Source organism: Lissotriton vulgaris, chromosome 2_1 (assembly GCF_964263255.1).
Source record: "Lissotriton vulgaris chromosome 2_1, aLisVul1.2, whole genome shotgun sequence".
Lineage (NCBI taxonomy): Eukaryota > Metazoa > Chordata > Amphibia > Caudata > Salamandridae > Lissotriton > Lissotriton vulgaris.
Genome location: NC_141687.1, coordinates 821,314,752 through 821,338,655, shown reverse-complemented (window position 1 = coordinate 821,338,655; position 23,904 = coordinate 821,314,752). Strand labels below are relative to the sequence as shown.

Genomic DNA, 23,904 nt, shown 5'->3' with positions numbered 1-23,904 from the left:
CTCAAGGCGCTGAACTACAACTTCCTGAAAATTAGAACAGCCCTGACAAAAGCAAAACTAGCAAAGCACAAGCCATCAGTCATTCAATACATGATGAATCTCAACAGAATAGGCCATCAGGTATCACATCTCTACAAGCTACTTTGCCCCAGCACCACCAAAATCAACGACAAAGCAACCAAATACTCGGAAAACCAGCTCGACAACACACTCCGCGAGACAGAACTCTTTCTCCTCTGGGCCTCCTCCTCACAAAACAAAATCTGCCCAATATTAGCACAGACAAAATTCTGGCAACTACACAAGACTTACTGGACCCTTGCTCGCCTCAGGGAAAATGGTCTGTGCTGGAACTGCGACAAAGAAAGGGGGACTTAGCACATCTTATCTATTATTGTCCTTAAGTTAAAGGATTCTGGGAGAAAAATTCACTTTCATCAATAAAGCGTTGGGGTGCACACTAAAACAAAACTTCTCTACCCTTACCACCGCATTCATGACAACAGAAATAAACTCACAACACGACAGAGACCTACTAGACCTCCTTCTGACAGAGGCAGTGAAAATAGTACTCACCAAATGGAAAGACACAGCCAAAGCAAATTTCAAGGGGTGGCTCAACTGGGTGACGTATCTCAGAGGCTCCGAGAGCACTGCCCTGCAGAACTCACCATGGAAACAAACCTCCAGGGGAATGTGGGCTTCTCTGGACGAGTTCCTGTACCCCTATAAACCCCCGTGAGCATACCCAGAAAAAGGCCCAAAAGGCCTTAAACCACACCCCCACAAGATCAGAACACAAACACGAATGAAGTAAACTTCTTCTATACTATGCCTTCTTTCTCTATCCTTTCCCTTTTCTCCCATTCTTATTCTCTTAGCGGGACAGTGGATAGGGGGACAGCCAAACATATACTGTGTAACTGTATCCTCTATAAACACAGCCAGTTTGGGCTGCCACCCTGTAACAAAGCGTTGTTGACTATATGTGTAAATAAACAATAAAAATATGTTCAAATTAAAAAAATAAAAATGTTAATAATGCCCTGGAATTCTTTTTTTTAAATACAAAATTATGCTGATATGTAAATGATGCCACAGAACCTTATGGTTAAAGTCTGGACTGCTGAATGAGATCAGTGTATATCACTCCACCAAAAACGGTAACCCTCTCCTTAAAATAATGGACTGTGGGCAAATGACATAATCATGTGTGTAGTTACAAAGAAGGCCACCAGGACTGATCCACGTAGAAAGAAGAGACTAAGAAATAAATATATTATGACTGAATATAATGAACTGCCAATCTTCTGGGGAATATGTGTATGTTCTTCACTGCTGTATAATAAGCTTGGGTTTATCCATACGGGTAAAGCAGTATAATACATACTCTGTTGAATAAGCAGGGCATGGCTATTAATGTAGTAAACAGACTCCTACTGGGTAGTGAAAACATTCCTACTACACTAGGTATGCTGCTCTACAAAAACCTATATAGCAACTGAGCCTGACTGGGGCAGTTGTATGCATTTTGGTGATTGGGAGACAGATGCCCTGCCATTATCCTTCTAACTCAAAAATGGATCATTGAGCAAAACGGTATGACCCAGACATGGAGTTAGAGGATCTAAAGTCGACAGACGGCGTAACACCGCTACAGTTCCCATGAGTACAAGGACTGTCTAGACTCAGAACTAGACCGGACTGTAATGTTTTTAACTTGCTAATGGTCACTGTGCTACTACTCATCACACAATGCTTTTGTCATAGTCCTCCTTGTTGCTCTTGTTGATTAGAATTTGGTGTCTCTGCCAGTTGTAGCTAGATTATAGGTTATTTTGATGAGTTTTCAAGTCTGTATGGTCACCTCATTAGATAAGAAAAATAGCGAGAGTGCTCCCCAAATTCTGCTCTCTGACTAATGCCTACCCCACGAGTGAGGACCGATACTTGCAGTCGCATTTTTGAGCTCTAACTATTTCCCCACCTGAACTATATCAGTTTTCCGTTCAAAATGTGAGACATTACCCTGTGGACATAATATGTACATATTTGGGATTGGGCTGTGTTTGGGCAGAGGACGCTAATGAAGCAGGTGTTGAGAGATACTGCAAAAAGTAAGCCTATACGGGCATAAGTTGTGACAACAATGTTGTGACCAAGCTTCCCATGTCGATGATTCAAGTTCATCCTCAAGAGAAAGTGACATTGTTAGGTGGGAGGTGGTCAGCAGACACAAATGGAGCAAGACTGAGAAATGTCACACAACAAAGTAGTTCACAGCATCTATGAAAAAGCATTGGAAACTACAGCAAGTTTGACTTGCATTTTCAGCTACACATGCCTATAGAATTGCCAAAGTCACGGAGTGCAATGAATTTGCATTTTAGGAGTGGCTCAGTGGCCGGAGCAGCAGAGCTGTTATGCACACTGAATGTTATAAGAAGTTAATGGATGAAAATGGCTACTACACATTACAAAGGATCGTCCTCTAATGAAAATCATTAGAGGAATGAACCGGTAATAGAAATGTATTGGTTTTATCGACAGTGAAGCAATATATCTTGCATAGTAAATCACAAATAAGGACTGATTGGCCATACAATGCAAGTTTGAGATAAAGAACTGACTGTGACAAAACGTCTGATTTAGTGTACTTTTCAGAGGCAAAAAAGTAGATGTTCAATTGCAACAGAAACACCATCTAAGAGATGAAGTGATATATCAAATAGATAATTTCATGAGGTGAAAGATGTTTACTCCTTTGGATTCAGCCAAGAATTGAATGATGTCATCTTTAATAAAATGGCTGAAGTGGGATGTCCCACAAAAGCCAAAGGTTAAAGAGGGATGGCCGAAAGCCCACTCTATGTGTTGTGTAAACAATGAGTCTTCAGATAGTTGTGGTGTCAAGCAAGACCTCAAAATCATTCTTCACTTGTGAACTTTACTGGAGAGTCCAGCCTGATATGTGTTACCAATAACAGGACTACGGCAGAACTGTTTGAGATTATTACATAAATGGAAATGTGCTGCTGCTAAAATGGAAGTACAGACAAATTAAAAGCCTGCCCTACCAGAAGGTCCTTGCTACTAATAAATACTAAGAATACCTACTACAGAAAGAAGTTCATGAACTTTGATCAGGGGAACTTTATTTCGGAGCATCTTAGGAGCACTTGCTTCCTAAAATCTGACAGTCATTAAACTATGACACTACAACTACATTTAACACACCCCAAATTAAACACTGGTAGCATGAAAAGAACTCCATGAATGAAAGGTTGGGATCATTTTTTTTGTGGTTTTTAAGTTAATACACTTGTGGTGATCTAGGCACCCATAGGGGAATTCAATGATTTTCCTATATCCTACTAAGAGCCTTAAACAAGAGGAATTGCGTTATCCATCAGCCCCAATATGAACCCATGGAAAAAAGCCCATGGAGGGGACCTTGGAGTCAAGAGGCGTGTCCATGGTAGAGTCAAAGACATTACGTGATGAGCTGAAAAGTCAGCACTGGTAAAGCAGTAGTTTTGCTCTGAAAAAAGGCCATAAGTGGCTCATTTGCACTTCATGCCAGCTCACAGGACCATCAAGCGCTGGGATTGTGAACTCACAGCCAGAAGAGTCTCCAGATTGTCATAGTTGCTGTGTTACCCTTACTGATGTATCCAGAAAGCCTGACCTCCACACAGGCAATATAATGTATTCTTCACTGACCAGACATTGCTTCAGGACAGACAAAGACCATCTATGCCACAATCCTTTTTACTCCTTACCCTGGAAATCAACAGCTTGCCTAGGTGCAGTACTACAAGATGTCAGTTTCCCTGTGAGCATCCTGACTCAACTATGTAAAGTAAAAAATGGCGCTCTCCTTCCAGCAGCGCCCCATGCAGGTGAGAGCGGTGAGCCGGGTCGGGAGGATTCGACAGACGTCCACGAGGGAAATTTAAATAAATAATGTATTTTCCCTCTTGGTCATCTGTTAAACACCCCCCCCCCCCCCAACACCACCACCTCACTGATATCACCTGCACGGGCCACTGCGGTCTCCTTCTCCCCCACCATCTGCTAATAATGCACAAATCACAGACAATGGTCTAGATTTAACCTCTATTTCTCTCCTGCCACACTCTAAGGGCGCCCAGGACCAGCAGTAAAGCCAGCCGAATGGCACAAAGACTGTAGTGTAGGCAGAAGCTCCTCCTTTCCCCCTGCCAAATGCCACTGAGCACATGGCCAGCAAATGTTCCAGCTTTTGGAAAGGAGTGATGGGCAAGCCATCATTTGGAAGTTGTCCTGTCCTTCTGTGCCACAAGTGCTTGAGGCACAGGACCAGCCGATACAAGCAACCCTGTATGGTGACTGTCTAAAGTTCTCTTCCTAGGCAAATGGGCTGCTTCTTCCTCATCCATCCCCCTCTGTGGAAAATGACCTGCAGCTGCCAAAGAGGGTGACTTACTTCAGGAAGTGATGCCTACATGGACTGTTTGCCCCTCCATCACACAAAATGTAGAAGTTCTATCCACTGTTATTAATGAATTATCTTGAATCTGGTTCTTTGACCACATTTTAAGAGGGCTGTGCAGGCCCTCCACTGAGCCTGAATGAATGTAATGAAGTCAGTGAATTGATGCACGGCAATTAGATGTGCATGAGTCGAAGACCAATGAGATTGAGAAGATGGCGGAATCATTCCATCATAAGGCTATATATACATGGATGGGTTATTGCTCACTGAAAGGACACAGATTGCTGCCTCTCTTTGGACCCTATCCATGTTTGGTGAGTTTTGAACTGCTAGGTAATGGCCATTTCTTGAAATGTGAAAAACCAAAGAATCAACACAAACTGCAAGTCTCTTAGCGACAGCACTAGGACTAGCAGGATGCTGTATATCTCCTAAGTGAGAATGGTGTCCCTCATTCATCCACCTATATATTGCTCTCACTGTGTTAAGCACCCGCTCCAGGGAGCTCTCGCTGACCTACATATTACTCATGCCTTAAGTGTACATGTGGTGTGACTTATGAAGGCGCTGTACTAGTGATCCCTTCTGAATCTGTTCTGCAAGGAATGCAATTTTGCACTAGTTGAGTTCTGTTAGAGAAAGTAGCTTGCTTTGTTCCTGGCCTGTCGTAACTGATCTTTGAGGAAGCAAAGTTTGCACTGCAGCTGCCCAATTGGTACCTGCCCTGTGATAGAGAATATTTTCCCTTCTGCCTACCCGTACCTGTCCTCTGAATGATTGAACCGAGCACGTTTTTTTGCTTAAGAAAAGATGTGTCTACTGCGGTTACCACTTCTTATGAAAAAGCAAAGGATTAATTGAACGCACATGCATAACAGGCCCTATGAATATTTCTCCACAAAATGTTTTTCACAATATTAGGTGTGAGATACCTGTAGTCCTGAGGAAGACGCCTGACCCCTCGAAACCAAAAAGAGAGCATTGAAGCATGTCAATGGAAAAGAGAAGTAGGGTCATTTGCTCGAACCTCCTGTTTATAATCTTGGTGGAGGGAGACACCAGTAGAAAGCAATTTTAGCTAACTGACACAGTTTTGATATATGTCTGACAGTTTAAGGAGGGCAGAACCTAAATATCATTATGAGGGACATAACCTCACCCAGACTACTGAACCCATAACTGGGCGACTATGCACTCAGCCAACAGCAGTAGTCTTGGATGCTTTCCGGTGCTAGCATATCACAGTAGGTAGGTGAGGATTCTTCATCGCATATGAGTACACAAATGTAAGGTCATTTTGTAAGAGGTTTGGGCTGTTTCTTCGAAGAGTTTTCTATTTCTTGCATGCTTATGGTTGAGTAAAGAGGGCAAACAATAATCCTTTAACTTCTCTCACTTCCTCTTAAATGCATTAGTGACTTGTGCTGTACCTGTTCTTTATTGTGAGAGATGGTGTGCTGTTCCTTCTGCTACTGCACCTGTTTGCTATGTATCCTTTGAATTAAGGAAGGTTTGCCCACTGCTAACTTTGTTTTACTTTTATTACATTACACAAAAGACAAAACGAGTCTTACTGCCAATGTTTGCTTTAATTTATGATGTGAATAAAAGAGTGAGCACTCACAAAATATGTGAACAGAGTTTACTTTTAGTTTTGTGTGAAAACAAGCAGTTGTTGAAATAGAGGGCCTTGTCAAATTTGAAACCAAAGCGGTTCATCTATGCATCCAGGATATGGAATAACGCTGCTTCAATTTAGGATAAAGTTGAAGACACACCTCTTTAAAAAACACAGCATCAATAGTTGACAACCCAGCTACCTTTCTATCACATGTTGACCTTGTGCTTGTCTTTGATCTTGTACAACACTTTTCCTTTTAGATAGGTTCATGCTATATACATACCACATACAGTCACACATTCAAGTGGCTCCATGCCATGTAGAACACCTTCACCCAATTCTGGCATTTTAGCTAACAGCGTTTGCATGCTAGGGGTTTGGAGCTCAAAATGAAAGTCTTAAAAGCAAAACTACAAGCCCCACAATGGAACATGCTGTTAGGTGAAAAGCCAGAAATGGCTGATGGTATCATATGTAGTAGTGCACCAGGAAAACTTGAGAAATGCATAATACAATCTAGCTCCTGACTCTCTCATTTTTCTTGTAAGTAATCAAAGGTTGAACGAATGAATGAATATTAGATCTCTAAAGTGTTAACATAACCCAGAGGCGTCAAGGTGCTGCAAGAGGTACTGTCATACAGAAAGAAGGGGAAAACTCAAACTGATGTCTCTGCAAAGAGCCAGGTCTTAAGAACCTTGCGGAAAAAAGAGTGAGACATTTGTCCAGAGAGGTCGCCAGGGAGGGAATTCCATAGCTTATAAGCGGCAATGGAAAAAGCCCTGCCTCCCCATCTAGTCTTCTTGAACCTTGTGACTACCAACAGATTTAAGCTGCATATTAGATAACGGGACAGTGATAGCTTTTCAAATGCAAATACAAGCATGTTACTGCTAATGGACTAATATTGGAAAAATAGCAGGCTAAAAATAAGTTACAATGTGCGCAATCGTAGCTGGAGGTGTCTTAAGGGACACTGGAAAAATTAAAACACTGGCACACCTCTTCCCTAAACCATTGCCGTCTTTGAGATTGGTGTGATTTAACTAGTGAGGCTGCAACACCACCGCAACATGCCCTGCCTTGAACAGTTGCAGCACGTGCTGTAAGAGCTGCTCCCGAGGGCCAACAAAAGTGTCAGTAGTGTAGCCTTGCATGACAAAATAAGTTAAATGAGAGTTTTCTTGTTTAAGGCCAAATGGGCTCTGCCACACCCAGAAAATGGATTCAGGGATCTACATTGGAATGCTACAGCACTAACTAAGCACGAGAGGCCAAATGTGTGAAGCACTGGTCACAATATACTGGTCACAATTTGCGACCAGTATGTTTGCGAACAGAGAAGCATTTTGAGAACAGACCTCTGTACTAATAGGTCGATTCATAATATACCAAATCGAAATGGGTCATAATTCGAAATACCTCATGAATATTAATGAGATAGACTGCAAATTGTTACCCACTGTGATTTGCAACTATTACAGAGATGGTGGCCTTCCGGGGTCAGTAGACCACCAAATCTCAGCTTGCTTTTAAATAAAGGAAAACGAAAAAATGTTTAAAAAAAATAAACAAAAGGTTAAATATTATTTTGATAAGAGGAGGCAGTAGTCCATGAGAACCGAATTGCAATTTGGGTTTGTTACAACCAAAAGGAATTTTTGCCTTTGCAAACATCCCACGTTTGCGAATCAGACCTTTTGCAAATGCATAATCCCTTCATACATCTGGCTCCAGCTTTCTCTGGCTCTGGAAGAACAGGACTACCTCTCTCTCTCTCTCTCTCTCTCTCTCACTCTCTCTCTCTCTCTCTCTCTCTCTCTCTCTCTCTCTCTCTCCCTACATCATTTGGATGCCCCGTCAAGAGGTCTAAAGGTTTCTGTGATTCGGTACTAAACATGTCATGTTGGCTACATCTTAAAACACACCCAAGTAGGTGGAAGGAATGGGATTGGAAAAAGTCCTTGGAAAGAATGCTTTAAATAAAATTGTATGGATCAGAAATCTCACTTTGTTGTCTCAAAGCCCTATGTCCACCCTCTGCAGTAATCAATAAAAAAATTATGAAGGAATGATAAACACACAAAAGAACATTAACCCGTTGGCTGCATCGAACGTTCAGCTCCAGTGCTGAACGTTCGAAAAACGGGTGGGGCAGCGTCGGCCAACGGACGTGCGCAGCACAACCAAGGTAGTGCACGTGACGACCGTTGGCCGACGGCAGCAGCCAACGGGTTAATCTATTGTAGGAAAATAAATGAACGTATTCAAATATTTATAAACTCAATGGAGCTGACAAAAAATATCACTCACCCATGGACATTTAGCTGAACTTCGTACCTTAGAGGTACAGTAAAGGTTGCAAAGTTATTCTTCAGAAGCTCTTCGTTTGCTTCATTTTCGCTGTGAAACAAACATATGCTCATGAATCAGGCTTATCACATTAGCATGCAGAAAGTAGAAAAAGGACAAGCATCATAGACCTTCTTTTTTGTATTCAATGCAGTTATTTGAGTATTCCGTGCAGTGTTCCACAAGCAGTGACAAAACAGTTTTTAATGAGCATGCAAATGTTGATTTAGTCTTCTAAGATATAAGTGAATAGTATTTCACACAGCTGGTCTGTGAGCCTCAAATGCATTCTGTCCAAAAGTAAGCATGTATGGGTAATTTCTGGCACTTTCACGTCCATGTATTCCTTAATTTTTAGCTAGTTCAAAGTAGATGTATTTATTTGCTTGTCAATCATTGATGTCATCAGTGATGCCATTTGAGATGTCATGAGTGATGTCATGAGTGATGTCACTGACCATGTCATGAGTGATGTCGTATGGGACGTCATCAGCAGTGCATTGTGGGCACTCGAGTTATAGTTAGCTGAACTAACTATAACAGGAGAATTTCAAAGGTTTTGTATAAGTGAAATGTCCAGCTAACTATAACATGTATAAAACCTATGGTTTTTTCAGTGAATTTGCAAGATTTTTTAAATGCTAATCCCCAACTATAACGTGTGTCAAACCTATCGTTTTTTCAGTGAATTTGCAAGGTTTTTTAAATGCTAATTACTAACTATAACATAGCTGAAACCTATGGTTTTTTTCAGTGAATATATATATATGCACTGGAAAACTAAACACCCACTTCCTTTACAAAGAAATGGAAAGTTTGCATCTCTGCAACCTCTCTAATTTTTCACCTTAGTCATCTTCCACTCAATCAACACAACAACCACAAATACACACACCTACTTGCTACCATTCTTCGCTGAGCTTATCAATTATTCTTCTTTATTTCTAATTCAAAATGCAGGGCATTTATTCAGCCTTCTTGGTAACTACAACCCATGAATAGCAGTGGTTAATTTGCATACTTCCGTCCCTTCTTGCGTCTTTCCTACCACACACTGGGGCAGGTTTACAAGCCCATTGCGCCACTTTAGCATCATTTTTCCCACAAGCTTGTAAATCTGCCGAACTGTGTGTACTTTATGCACTAGCTTTCTTCCTTAGATGTAGTACTAGTTTCTCTTGCTCCCTCTGCAGAATCCAACACCGTATCTGTGTAATGACCTGGAAATTCAAAGATCCACTTCACTGACAATGCAGTGGTTGGTTTGCGTCTCTCCAGCCTTTCTTATTTTTCAAGTTTTTCATCTTCCACTCAATCTACAAATCATCCACACATACACACATCTAAATACTGCATTCCTTAGCTGTGATTATCAACTGTTCTTCTTTTTTATATTCATATTCAAAGTGCAAGCCCTTTATCGAGCCTTTTTGTTGTAATTACTCTTCCAGGAATTCTGCTCTTACACAGAACTATGCATAAAGACTTAGGACCTCAGTTAATTATGGTGTACCAAAACCCACCTTACTACACAAACCCCCTACCAGACTAGCAATCAGTCACTCATTGGTTCTTCGCCCTAGAGCAAAAACACCAATAACTAGTCAACCCAGAACATGCAACTTAAATTACATGAAGTAAACTGGATAACATGAGCACTCTTTCATTGTAGTCTTACACCAGTCCAAAACAAGATGTAAATAAAGACACTTGCAACTTTGAAATGTTTATTTCTAACGCCATAATCTCATGCACAGTACCTTAGATAATACAACCAAACATATTATCGGAAACAAGGTTGTCAGCATTGTTACTATCCTATCAAATACAAACGGAAACAGCATCCTAATTTGTTAAAGGTAAACACATTTAAAATATACCTACATTTCACCCTCCCTCCCTAACAGATTAGTTTATAACTACACAAAGTCTCATAGGATTATATGGGCAGACCCATACCTCTGATAGTCAGCAGTAGTGCATCACATTCAGTGCTCCACAAACTGTCAAGATACGAATGTTCTCCAACTGTGTCTAACTTTGCCTCCACAATGCATTATGAAACGCGCAAGTATCAGAGGTGGCCACAGCTGCATATGTGTTATGGCTCGAACGTGCGAGGATCATTCTGAATAAAAGACACAGTATTCAAGATAACCTTGATGTTCCATGCTCTCACTATACACACAAAACTAGCGAGGCAGTTCACAAATCTAGCATACCAAATTATTCTCATATAAACCAAAATACTCCGCGTTCTCTAAACAATATCAAAAGTATGTATTGTATGAAAAGCAGAGCAGGAAAGCAAAAATAGCGTGTAAGCTTCTAATAAACACATGCTTACTTAACAGGGTGTGACTGCAAGGCTCAGCCCCACAGCACCCTTCCTTGATCGAAGCACGTGATATAAACGTGGGCGAATTAGAAACTAAGAGTCCAAGCCTAAAAAGCAGAGTCAAGTTCACATTTCCCCCCAAAATTATTCGCTCTTTGATAGAAAGCAGTAGCTAAATAATAAAGAATACGTAGAAAAATCAAAGAGTCTTAATCCAACAGCGTGTAAGCACAGTATGTAGCAACAGCCTCCAAGAGGAAGTCAGTGTTATCATCTGAAAACATTTCAGCCATCCAATTCAATAGTGGGAATGAACATACATGTTCCTCAACAACCGAAGCCTCTATCACCATCAGAGGAAAACTCGAGTCATCTTCAATGTAACTGCGTGCCAAGAAGTCATGCGCCGCTACAAAAACATTCCAACGTCCCATTATTCCATGTATCGCTGCTAATGCCATAATCCCACCGCCAGAACAGAGCAATTCATGAGCAATCATCAGCTGGTCATAATCCGCGTTGGGAGACACCTTACTGCAGAGTCACAAATCTAGGGCCCAGTCGAAATCGCAGCTCAGGCAATGGAACACAGGTTGAACGCATGTGAAAAAGGAGAATCAAAACTATAATCCATAAGCTGCACTCAATGTATCCAGAGGCAGCGCTCCGTAATAACTAAGCATTCGGTTCCGGACCAGCAACAACAGGGACATATTCTTGTCTACTGCAAGATGTGCATTCATATTTAAGTAAACAAATTAATACAAGCAGACCGGCAACTAATGTGAGAATTAAGGAGAATCCACCAAAGATGCTGGAAAAAAATCGAATGGAAAAACACAGACAAGACACCAAATATACTTTCTACAGAAGTCACAAGGCCACTGCTTCTAACTTTAAATAAGTGAGGTAACCCCATAGTCAAGGACACATTAAAGATACTCTAAATTAACTCCCCAAAATTAAAGAGCACGTCTGTATTTAATAAATTATGCACTTCTGTGCGGGTGTTTGCTACAATGAGGACAAATGTTTCTGTAGCAGATAGAACAGCGAGCTCTTTTTGAGACAATAGCGCTCTTATACGACCAATTTGGTTGACTCTGCTTTCAAGGTCGAAATCGACAGCCAGATGGAAACATCCAGCTTCCCATGCAGAGGAGTTAACACAACTTTTTTTTAATCAAACCACATGCTCAGTTACCGTAATCATGTAAGCGATGCCTGCTAACATTGCACAACAATCTCAATTATTTCAAAGTAAATAACTACAGTTTCCAGTAAACTGAACGTTGTTATGATAGCAGGTGTCGGACTACCTTTCCAAACTCAGTCCAAATTAGGCGCATCTTGTTTACAAGAGCCATGCAATTGTATGTGCCTACAAATTAAGCAGTGATCTGCTGCAATTGTGCAATCCTCGCCATTCAGATAGACTTCTTTTCCCTCCCTCAGGCACCTATATGTAAATGGTAATTACCAAGCTTCATGGACATAACCGCTGCCTAAACATCCATATCTGCCTATAGCATAGTATTTCATTCAAACCTCAAACTTAAACAGGTTAAAAAATAACGTTATGATACTGTGGATAAGCCACACACCTGAATTGGATCTCCAATGACTGACCACTTCTAACCATTCTCATAGCGCGCCCTGTGCTCTGATTTGACAGTAAGAGAGTGATCGCACCATAGTTTGCACTGCTAATCATTCTCCGCATACGCTACGAATACGCTTTGACGTTACGCGACGCATCAAAGCTTCCATGTTACGTCATGTACGGCGCCCCGTACGGGAAACACGCGAATGTTTTTAATTGTTTAAAAACATATATTCATGTATTTAATGAACATACTAACAAACGATTTAATCTAGGATAATTATGAAATCATTTTTTAAAAACGTTTTAAAATTCTATATTACTTCTATATTGTATGAGTGGAACTGCGTGGCCCTCCGCCTGCTGCACTAGACTCCACCACGCCCAGACCCGGTTCATAAGCACGCGTGATCATCACCACAAAACCATTAGCACACATATCGCTTTACCACACATGCTTTTACAACTAGTATGCATTTACCACGCATAATAAATGCATAATCTTAATAATATTATTTTCTTAACGAACACGCGTTCTAATGGCTGTGGCTTACGTCCTTCAAATTAGTTTCTAGGTATACGTGTGACCAACTCTGATAAGATCGGAGGCCAAGGACAAACACTGTAGTGTCTGTGGCAAGAAATCTCATCGATCACAGAGAAAATATGCGCAGGGTGAAATGAAAGTAACAGTATAATAAAAACAATGGAGGAAAACTACTATAATGACGGTTGAATGGAGTATGTAATCAACGTTTGGCGCCTCGACACTACATTTCAAATAAATATACATACAATATGTTAATTCATATATTACAAAAGTATAGCACCGGATAACACACACGACCCGGGAAAACAAAGCGGCAAATTTAATACCTAGAATCAGGAGAGATTTGCTTGGCGAACTTGAAGAAAAAGAAAAAAAAGTGCACTTGCAAACAAGGCTGCGCATGCGTAGAGAGTACAACTGATGCAGGGAAAAAAAACGGAAATTTTTACATACTGTCATAGAAATATAGCTATAAAAATTGCACCCGGAATTTGCCCCCAAGACCTAATGAATAAAACTGACTTCTAGTTTTCCCTTTTCCACCGCGTACGCGTAACATACGCCGCAAATTTTTATTTAAAAAAAAAATACAAATTGACCCTAAAATTCCATGCACGACCCCCTGAGCAAGCCTATAGGGTCAGAATGTTTCTACCCTGCCCCCTTTCCTTATTTCTCAACTTTGTTTTACTGTTTTCATGTGACTCGGTTCTACCGAGGCACAAGATGGCGGCCAACACTTCCTGGTTTCGATTGTTGACAGACAGTTGACAGCCAATCAGCATGCAGCTCGGGCTCGTAATTGAACGGATCTCCGTCTGCGTGAAGAACTCTTTCTCTAGATATCGCTATGATTTTACTTGTGATATTCTCAGAAACTACTGAACGGATATACCCCATTTAACGAAAAGGACAATCTGCGAACCGAACTCTACCTTTTTGACAAATTTGGTGTAATTCCGTTCAGCCGTTCGGGCTGTAGCCCTGGCTAAAGGTCCCTATGGAAAATTGCATGGAGAAAACACGTTTTGGCACCCCCCTTTTTTGTCGGCCCCCGCTTCATGAATCACCCCCAAACTTTCAGGGAAGGACCGGAACCGAGCAGGCCTTTTCTTGGAGAAGTTCGCGAACATTCTTTCACCGGCGCCAAAGTTATTCCAAATAGAATGTTGTGGATTTCCTATGGAAAGTAGGTCCTAACTATAACTACCTACTGGCGACTGCCAGTAGGATATATATATATATATATATATATATATATATATATATGTATATATATATATATATATATATATCTATCAGAACTGGTCCCACTCCGTGAAGAATAGGAGAAAGGCCACTCAGGGGGTAACTGTGGAAGAAATTTATTCAATCAATTACAGCTACGCATAATGCATTTCGGCTCCCGCCTTCCTCAGATGCTGCTGCCTGCGCAAAGATATATATATATATCACTCACAACACCTGCGGTGCTGATGAAGGCTAAAGTAGAAGCCGAAATGCATTCGCTATGATAGCAGGTGTTTAATGTTCTCTTGCCTGCCGTGGAGGAATAAAAGCTGTTCCCACCTGTTCTCCCGTGTTGGCCTCTTCACTTTGTCGGCGGCTGCTGAGGGTGATGGAACTCATGTTACAGCGCGGAATCCAGTACCGCGCCAAGGGGTCCCCGTCTCGTCAAGCTGACTCCGACCTTGCTGGTTGCTGCTTCGGTGGCGTTTTGGAGTGGCCCGGGGTACCGGGATTTGTCGGAGTCCACCTGCCTGTCTGGGACATTTACGGCGGTGTTGGGGTCATTTGGCCCTACATTGGACTGGGCGTGCATGTCTGCCTGGTCCCCGCCCACTGTTACCAGGAGCAAACAGGTTGGGACGGAGGGAGACTGGAGGTGACGGCGCGTTCTTCCACAGCGGAGTAAGAAACAATTGCATTTTAATAACGCTTTGTCATCCCCACGCAACGTTTTCCAAGAGATGAAGCATGATGCACTCTGGGAATGCGAGTTATCACACAGACTCGCCATTAGACATTTGCATGTGCCCGTGGGCTGAAGGGGTGGAGCAAAGCAAGTCAAAAGAGGAGGGGCGTGACATTGGGTCAGATACATTTGCCGCTTCCTGATAGCAGGTGTCTAATGTTCTCTTGCCTGCCGTGGAGGAATAAAAGCTGTTCCCACCTGTTCTCCTGTGTTGGCCTCTTCACTTTGTCGGCGGCTGCTGAGGGTGATGGAACATATATATATATATATATATATATATATATATATATATATATATATATATATATATATATATATATACCACCAATTCGTTCCTAAGAAGGTGCACACTTTAAACGGTCGGTGCCAGACAGCAGGGATGAACGTGTCGCCACAATAAATCCTTCACCAAATAGAAAATAATGTCTGCACTCGTCCAATTGCTCAGAATGGGGTTTTATTCAAGAGACTCAAGGAGCCACATTCACCTACGCGTTTCGACGGCAGGTCTTGATCACAGTGTTGCCACTAGTCCATTTTCTATTTTCACCTTATATACATTTACTACCCATCAACTTATAATGAAGCATCCTGGGAGATGTAGTTTACCAAAACAATTGGTAATCAAAAACGTTTTTAAAGCATTGCATGTAAATACATTTTACCAAATTAAACATTCTGTTCATCACTGTTAAATTATATACGAGAGTTTAAGAGTGGACAGGGCAGTCTTTCAAGGATTTTTTATAAAGGTCAGTTTTAAGCATGGAAAAATTCCATTTAACCTAAGTATTGGTTGTTCCGACACACAGTACATTATTTACCAAATTTACGGATGTAATGTCTATGTTGTAATAGTTCATTTATTGGCTTAGTGCCATAGTTCCTCATAGATAGTCCCATATTCAATTAAACAGCAATTGGACGAGTGCAGACATTATTTTCTATTTGGTGAAGGATATATATATCTATATATATGTCTATGTATATATATATATATATATATATATAGATATATATATATAGATATATACCTCCTGTCCCCTATGGCCTTTAGCCAACCATTTACCAACTCTAACATCAAAACCAAAACTACTCCTTTTAAAAAGAAATAAAAATTCAATCCTATAATGCTACGGGATGGTATTGACATCTTTAATGAGCACGTAATACATGAAATTAAGAAGCTCAACTATAGAACCTGTGAAACAAAAAGAAAAATTTCGAACAAAAACAGGCAATACTACCATCTGATCAACAAACTGCAAAAAAAATGATGATGTGATCGTTAGGAACTCAGACAAAGGAGGAAACGTGGTTCTTTGGTCCAAAAAAGAATATATGTGCGTAGCACTATCCCAACTCAATGACCGGTCCTGTTACAGACTAAGCATTGCAGCGGCCATCAAAAAGACTGCCAATGTATTTTACATCAACTTGGTCGCCTGGAAAAGTACTGGGTTAATAACAATGGATGAATATCAATTCATAAGGAATGACCATCCAATCATCCCTAACATTTACTTTATACCTAAAGTACATAAAAACGCCATCAAACCGCCAGGAAGACCGATTATATCGGCTAAATCAAGTCTATTGGAAAATGCTTCAAGTTACATTGATTTCTATTTGCAAGAATGGGTCATGGAATTACCATCATACCTATGAGACACAAGTGACTTTTTATGCAAAATTAAAGATTTTGAATGGGGAAACAATTTCCATCTTTTGACCTTAGATGTGTCCTCATTGTATACTTGTATTGATCACAGGGATGGTCTACGTGCTCTAGAATATTTTTTAAATAAGAAAAAAACAATCTGACCCCAGCATGACAATATGTTGTTAGACATGGTCAGTTTTTGTCTTAACAACAACATGTTTTTGTTCAATCAAACGTTTTACCAACAAATGCAGGGTGTGGCAATAGGGGCCAGCCAGCTTCTCCCCCAGCTACGCCTGTTTATTTATGGGCTGGTGGGAGGAGCTGGTCCTCAAAAGCACGCACAAGAAATTGTTTGATGACCATGTAAAACTGTACTACAGATACATTGACGACCTGCTTTTGGTGTGGGATGGGACAATTGACGAAGCCATGAATTTTGTGGAGTCCATTAATGCCAATAATGTCAACTTGCACTTTACATCCACCATCAGTTGCATTAAAATCAACTTTTTAGATGTAGAGATATATGTGGCAGACAAAAAGCTGGAAACTAAACTCTATAGAAAGGAGACTGCAGGTAACTCCATTTTACACTTTGAGTGTCCACCCAAGGCATTTGGTGAATAGCATCTCCTATGGGGAGATGCTGCGCATCAAAAGAATCTTCAGTAATCCGGCAGATCTTGTGGAAGCCCAACAACAATGCAGGGACAGGTTCCTCGCCAGAGGATATCCTCTCAAAACCATCCAAACTGCAATCAATAAAACCTTAGGGTTGGACAGGGAAAGCTCCTCATTCCTATAAAAAAATCAGAGAGGAGACTACAATGGAGGTAGTCAGCACTGAACCAATAAGACTAATAATGCCTTTCAGCGCCCAAGAAAAAACCATCACTAGGATTGTGAATAAGAACTGGGCCTTGATTAGAAGTGACCCAGTAATAGGCGCAGAGATGCCCATTAGACCCAGCATTACCTTTAGGAGAGCACCCTCCATGCATAGCGAGTTAGTTTCCAGTAATCCCGAAACATCACCATCCCCTAATTGGCTAATGGCAACTAACGGGTTTACCAAGTGCAGATCCTGCAAAGCGTGTCAGTATGGCATAAATAAAAAAAGCTATTGCACCGCTTTTAGTGACAAGAAGAATAAAATCAACAAGCCCCTCCACTGCAAGACGGAATATTGATGACTAGAAACCAGCTAAAGCTAAATGGAGAAAAAACGGAGATCCTCCTTCTGGGGAAACAACGTGATCTTTGGAACCCTTCCCACTGGCCAAACCAGGTGGGAAATTTCCCAACCCCAGCCACCCAAGTACGTAATCTAGGACTCATCATTGTTAGCTCCCTCTCCATGAAACAACAGGCCAGCAAAGTCGTCGGCCTTTGCTTTACCATCATTAAGTGGCTGAGGAAAATCCTTCGGATGCTGCCCATCTCAACCCAAAAAACCGTAGTCAATGCCCTCATTACATCTCGGCTTAGCTACGGAAACATACTATACCTTGGCTCCAACAAAGCGGTAGTTCGGCGGCTGCCGCTTGTCCAAAATTCAGCTGTTAGACTGCTGTGCAGAATTCCCAAAACTTCCAGAGTCTCGAACTACCGTTGTGAGCTGCATTGGCTCAGGGTAGAAAACAGAATTAGATTTAAAGCCCTGAACTATATGTTCAGAATCAAAACAGGTACTACACCCAATTATCTTCTAGCACTTGCCCATCCCTACACTCCCAAACGCAACCTTCAGTCAGAATCAGCTGCTAACTTCTGTGTGCCAAGGTTCAAACTTGCAAGAATGGGAGGCAGATCCTTTGCTCACTTAGGACCATCCCTTTGGAACGCACTCCCTCCTTACATTCGCAAAGAGGAAAACCATGTTAGGTTCAGAAAAAACATCAAAACCTGGTTGTTCGAACAATAACTTGAACAACCTGAAACCCCCTGCTACCTTTTGTGCTGTGTCTCGGCGCCGGGAAACCCTTTTTGGGTAGCTGTTGCGCCTTACAAGTTTAAAAAATAAATAAATAAATAAATAAATATGCAATCTACATCTTAGAATGCACATGCCCTTTAAAGTACGTCGGCAGCACTAAATTGCCAGCTAATAAAAGGATCCTGCAACATTCGGGCAATTAATAACCATGACCCGACATACCCAGTTGCGAGGCAGTTCCGAGAGGTACGTAACAACAACCTCATGATCTCTCGTATTATGTCATAGATGCCATCCCCAAGACCAAGAAGGGTGGCGATAGGGAGCACAAGATGCGCAAACTGGAAACCCGCTATATCCTTAATCTCAATAGCCAATAGGGGTCTTAACAACACAGAAGATCTGCACACATGTCTGTAAACATACCATTTGTAGCACCCATGTGCCCTTCGCTGCTTTCTGAAGCACTGCAAATCCTTCTCCAATACAGCTTTCTTTGCACATAATATTACATCTACCTCATTGCTAACCATAAGAAATATATTTCAAGTTCTTGCAATCTACAAAGTATTGTTAATACAGCTGCTGAAACTTCTTAACCAAAGATCATTTTGGTTTTTTAACACACTTTTTCACCGTATGCACTTTTTTTCACACCACACATATTTGCCTTTTAGATATTTATGATATGCTTTTTTGAATCATTCTTTAGGACACCCAGCAATTGACATTAGACCCACGGGGCGCTCATCACGATAAAAATATAAATTGCATTCATGCATTAATTTTAATATGAGCAGCCCATGACTTATTTTGAGGTTGAATTGATATGTTTGTGCAGCTCAGAGAAAATAATTGTACATGTTCCCAAGGTTCCACTAATTTAGAATGAAATTATGGTGACTTAATAACCTTGATCGAATCATTGCTGATTTTAAGGTTTTTAGGCATTAGTATATATTTTTGGTACTTTTATATTGTATTTTTATACTCCTATAATATATTTTGTAATTTAAAAATATGGAACATTGCAATGTTTTTTAGATAAATTAGCCTACATGTACATAATTTATTATATATATTTATATTCTCTATCAGAGCCGTGTAAATATCGTACCTTTTATCTCAGATTTACTAGCTGGTCAAGTGTCCGTACAAACTGAATGTTTCTTCTAGGTTTACTTTACAAAAGTTATCACGTGCATAGGTGTAGCATTATAATAGGTCTGGTACCGTTTTCAGCGTTGTCCTGTGATCAAGCCACTTGGAGTGGCGAAACGCGTAATGGCCGACAAATAAACTTGGGAGTCAAGCACTAAAACGGGTCCGTGTCTGCTTGTTGAGAAACAACCGCGTGAAGCAGCTTTGCGGATATATATATTCATTGTCATGCTTTATTTTGCATTGTCCAGGCATGCTAAGGGAGAAGTTATGTACAGGATTGAGAAAATCGTGGCTTCATGATGGATATTTTACTCCAATGACAGAATTTTTACATAGAAGACACACTTATCAAAGATCTTTCTGGATAACTAACACTCCTATTTGCCATAGGTTGATTGTTTTTAAGACGTTGAACTATGAAATTTTCATATCTCAGCGCCAACTTTACCTTGGAAAATTTGATATGGCTCTCTCCACCATTAGGGTCACTGGAATTGAAGTGACAAAGAGTATTTTATAAGGCTAACACATCGATTTTGCCCACTCTGCCACTTTAGACAGAGGTCCACCTTATGCAGATCAGTAATGACTTTTATGAGAACAGTCCATTTTTAACTGCTAGGAGAAACCCGTTCGAGAAAGGAACACAAGCATTCCAGGGCAATTTTCCACCTTGTTTGGAATTGACTTCTCCCATTCAGAGCAGGGTCAACATTTTATTGCACACGGTGGGCTATTCTCCAGAGTGCCACAGTGGGCGAAACATGATGGGTTGGAATGCTATCCAGAGTGATTGCCAGTGGTTTAGATTATTTGCACAGATTCAATTAATCATCTTATCTCTATTTGAAATGGGTATTTCACTTCACCAAAGTCTCTCTTATCACTGCCAGCCTATCCTTAAAAGGAAGAGAACTAAACACAACAGTAGTGAATTGTACCTGTAAGTCATGGGGTTTCTTGGAACATCACTTTTTCCCCTAACAGGAATAACAGACAGTATGAGTCCATGGTAAGCAAGGTCTGACTGAATACACAATTTCATCTGCTGTTCATTCAGAACTGGCACTGCACACACTCATGGCAATACTCTCAGTATGAACATGACACTCCCTTGCCATGGATAGTGTTCCTAACCTTCAAATAAGGAATGTAGGATGTAAAATAGAATACTGGGATATAGGCATTAAAAATGATAGTCTCAGTAGTAAATTTAGTGAGGATAAAAGAGGCACATAACCTTGTGATGCGCTCCTGGGCAAGATACAGTCATGTGGAGAGGGTACCAGCAATCTCCGGGACCCTCCTAAGTAGCATGTGATCAAAAGATTCCCTCATTTCAGGCCAGTCTTCATTCGAGCTAGCTTTTCTATGAACAGCCTGCCTATTTTCAGGAAATGAGGAGCAAGTAAGCACCTTCCACATTATCAACCTCAGCATTCATCTCCAAAACTTGGGGGTAGAGATCCTCAGAATGGGTAGAACGTGGCTGGCATGATGGGAAAGCAGGATGCATAGCTCCTTGATTTCTGCTATGCACTATAAGTGGTAGTTTGGCAGATTCCCAGGATGCAAGGGCTGAGAGAACAAGCATTTACAATGCAATGGTTTCGCCTTTTGAAAAGTTAGAGCTATTGGCATTGTAAATGACAAAATTTGTATTTATGTGTTGGTTTTGAAAATAAATAAATAAATGGCATTGTCATTTACAATGCCAATAGCGTAATCTCTCGCAAATGCGAGACCTATAGCATTTGCAATGCAATAGGTCGCGTATTTACGCGAGTTTGAGCACATATTTGTTTGTGTGAATATCAGGGAATTAGTCGCTGTACGTTTGACCACTGCAATTTTTGGTAAGGAAACCTGGCATGTGGGACCAACATACAGATACAAATACTGTGTTTGCGCTTAGAATCAATTAGTTCTACATATGACTAATACAATTTTTGTGTCACCTTTCAAATTTTTTATTTTTTAACAATTCTCAGTGGTGAAATTAACTATATGTGAAAGATGTATTGCTAGGTTCTCAAAGCTAAAGTCTTATTTTAAACCACGCAACAGATTTAGCCTGTTTCGCAGCTGTGCAAGCTTCTTAGTGTGGGTCATGTAGTAAAGAGTTCAGATTAATTGACCATTCATTCTTTGACTGCTCAGTTGAAGCTACTTCAGACTGATAAGACGTTCAGTTCAGAAGAGAGGACCCCCCCTCCAACATATGAAATAAAAAGTTGTTTGGGACAATTGAGCGAGGCCTCGTACGATGAACCGTAAGGGAATCTGCAAGCATACTAGAACCATTGATATTTCTAAAACCAGCAAAGCAACCACTCTGACCGTTTTATGTATGGCTCTTTTGGTGTGTGGAACTTTTAAAGCACACTCTTCTAGTGCATACATACATACATAACTCGTCTGTCTTTGGGTTACTGCTCGAAGGTTCGTGGGTGGTCCTCCTTTTGAGTGGGTCTGAGGAGTATTTATTACCTTACATTCCTACCTGATTGGCTGGGCAGTTCTTGTTACACACGGACATGGCCACAAAGCTGAGCCCACTACCTTGGGACGGGACAGTCTGTTGTGTGGCCTGGACACAAGAGAGCCTTCTGCACTTGCCCAATAATTATCTTGAGAGGTATAACTTGTCCATTATGGATTCTAGGGCGAACCCTGGCTTGCAGTAGGAGTATATAGGGTATGATGCGGGGAGCGGTGCGTTCTAGGCTAGTGGGTTCTACTGGGCCATACATACGACCTTCTAATATTAACCTGTGATTTACGGCGGGTCAGGTGGTACTCGATTCCTGAGCAATCCATGGGATACAAGCTGTCGTGTTTGGGGACATGTCCCTGACAGACGTGGCATTACCGCCCCAGCTGTTTCCATTCAGGTGTAATCTCTCCGCGCACGAGAGCCTGGCCCTGGCCTGCAGCCTGTGCCCTGTCCTCAGCGCCCAGCCGTGCAGTTAAACACCCCAGTAGCAGTTCTCCAGCGGAAGATGCTCCGACACAAGCCAGTCTGGAGAGGGTAGTCTCAGCAGATGCGAACCGGTGCGAGGTGCACCCGGGTAGGCAGGGATTTATATTTAGCTGCCTCTTTCTGCGGCCTCTCGAGTTACACCTCCGAAAGAAGGGAGCTGAGAGAGAAGCAACCATCTCATAGCAATGCAGCGGTGCGCCCTGTGCCCCTGAAGGCTCCCGGGGCACTCGCTAATTTTCAGCTTATTTCAAGCAGACTAATAATCTGTGCCAGCAGCTGCCCAGCCGAAAACGAGGAGCTGCTGGGGTGTGCGTGGTAACGAGCCAGTGGAGGCATCTAGCTCCTGTGTGCCCCACAGCTTAACGGCGCTCTTTGCTTGAAACAAGCTGAAAGCTCAGACACCGGGCAGGCACACGGACAGCGGGAGGGGGGCGGGCAGGCACACTGACAGCGGGAGGGCGGAGGGAACAGCAAGAAAGGCACTCACCTGGTCTTCCTCCGGCGGCGGTCGGCCACGAAATGACCAAACTAAACCTACAAAAAAATAAAATAAACCCCGCCCACCGCCGCATGACGTGGCAAAAGGGAAGAAATTGTGGGAACGCCCACGAATCTGGTCCGGCTATGACGGACGCCTCTCTGTTCCAATGGCTAGCCTCCATTTATGGAGCTAGCCAATGGAAACAGAGGCGGGGACCAAAGCCACTCTATCTGTTCTCATTAAGTTTTCCCTGCGGCTGCGCAGTGCCTGCGCAGCTCGCTAGGCAAAACCTAAAAATGGTAATGTAGATAAGGGGAATGTGGCAGGAGTGTCATGTTTGAGTGCAGGGGTTTCAATCTCTAACAGTAATACGTTATGGTCTTGGGCTTCCTTCCTATTTTATTATTCTTTGGTATACAGGAGTTCCAGATCTAAAGCTCACAACTCCACTCTCGGAGCAAGGAAACCGGTTCCAAAGAGTCAGAGTGAGTTGTTTACTTGATGGCAGAGTTCACATACCCTGCCGTTGAGGGTCCTTAACAAAAGGCCCTACTGAAAAATGGTCATTGAACAGAGCCCACCTTTCATTAAGAAGGAGTCTCCAGAAGTCAGATCATGTGTTTCACTCTTACAACTTCCCTGATTTTTGCCACTGACTAATATTAGTTCTTCAACATCTAAGATTTGAACATCTCAATGTGTTTCCTTCTGTTCTACTATTAGAGTCATAATGGTAACAAAGGTAACAACGAAAGCCT

General features: G+C 41.7%; 1 protein-coding gene across 1 annotated transcript in view; it reads right to left on the bottom strand.

Moving 5' to 3' along the window:
* ITGA4 (integrin subunit alpha 4) overlaps nucleotides 1-23,904 on the bottom strand; it is a 531,379-nt gene that overhangs the window by 74,606 nt on the left and 432,869 nt on the right. The window contains exon 21 of the mRNA XM_086956223.1: nucleotides 8,412-8,501. Within this exon, the coding sequence (XP_086812349.1) occupies nucleotides 8,412-8,501 (90 nt within the window). The remainder of the gene's footprint in view (nucleotides 1-8,411; nucleotides 8,502-23,904) is intronic.